Source organism: Fulmarus glacialis, unplaced genomic scaffold (assembly GCF_000690835.1).
Source record: "Fulmarus glacialis isolate BGI_N327 unplaced genomic scaffold, ASM69083v1 scaffold31156, whole genome shotgun sequence".
In the NCBI taxonomy this organism is placed as follows: Eukaryota; Metazoa; Chordata; class Aves; order Procellariiformes; family Procellariidae; genus Fulmarus; species Fulmarus glacialis.
Genome location: NW_009220533.1, coordinates 23,121 through 23,554, shown reverse-complemented (window position 1 = coordinate 23,554; position 434 = coordinate 23,121). Strand labels below are relative to the sequence as shown.

The 434-nt window shown below is 63.6% G+C and overlaps 1 protein-coding gene across 1 annotated transcript in view; it reads left to right on the top strand.

Moving 5' to 3' along the window:
• AAMP (angio-associated, migratory cell protein) overlaps positions 1–434 on the top strand; it is a gene marked incomplete at its 5' end in the record, with an annotated part of 3,610 nt that overhangs the window by 243 nt on the left and 2,933 nt on the right. Inside the window, 2 exons of the mRNA XM_009580801.1 lie at positions 25–164; positions 280–424. Coding sequence (XP_009579096.1) covers positions 25–164; positions 280–424 — 285 coding nt within the window. The remainder of the gene's footprint in view (positions 1–24; positions 165–279; positions 425–434) is intronic.

Here is a 434-nt window from a genome sequence, read left to right as displayed (position 1 = left end):
GTCTCTGTCCCCCGATGTCTCTAGGACACAAGGACTCGGTCACCTGTGCCGGCTTCAGTCACGACTCCGTGTTTGTGGCCACGGGTGACATGTCTGGGCTTATCAAAGTGTGGCGGGTGGATGCCAAGGAAGAAGTGTGGTCCTTCGAGGTGGGAGACTTGGAGGTGAGCGGCGGGATCCCTGGTGCCGTAGGGAGCTCGTGGGCTGGCAGCCGGGACTCAGCTGTGTGGCAGGGGGGACGCCACCCCCGTGACACTGCCTGTCCCTCTCTCTGCCCAGTGGATGGAGTGGCACCCTCAAGCCCACGTCCTTCTGGCGGGCACGGCTGATGGCAACTCCTGGATGTGGAAGATCCCCAGCGGAGACTGCAAGACCTTCCAGGGCCCTGCGTGTCCAGCCACATGTGGCAGGATCCTGCCTGACGGTGAGGCACC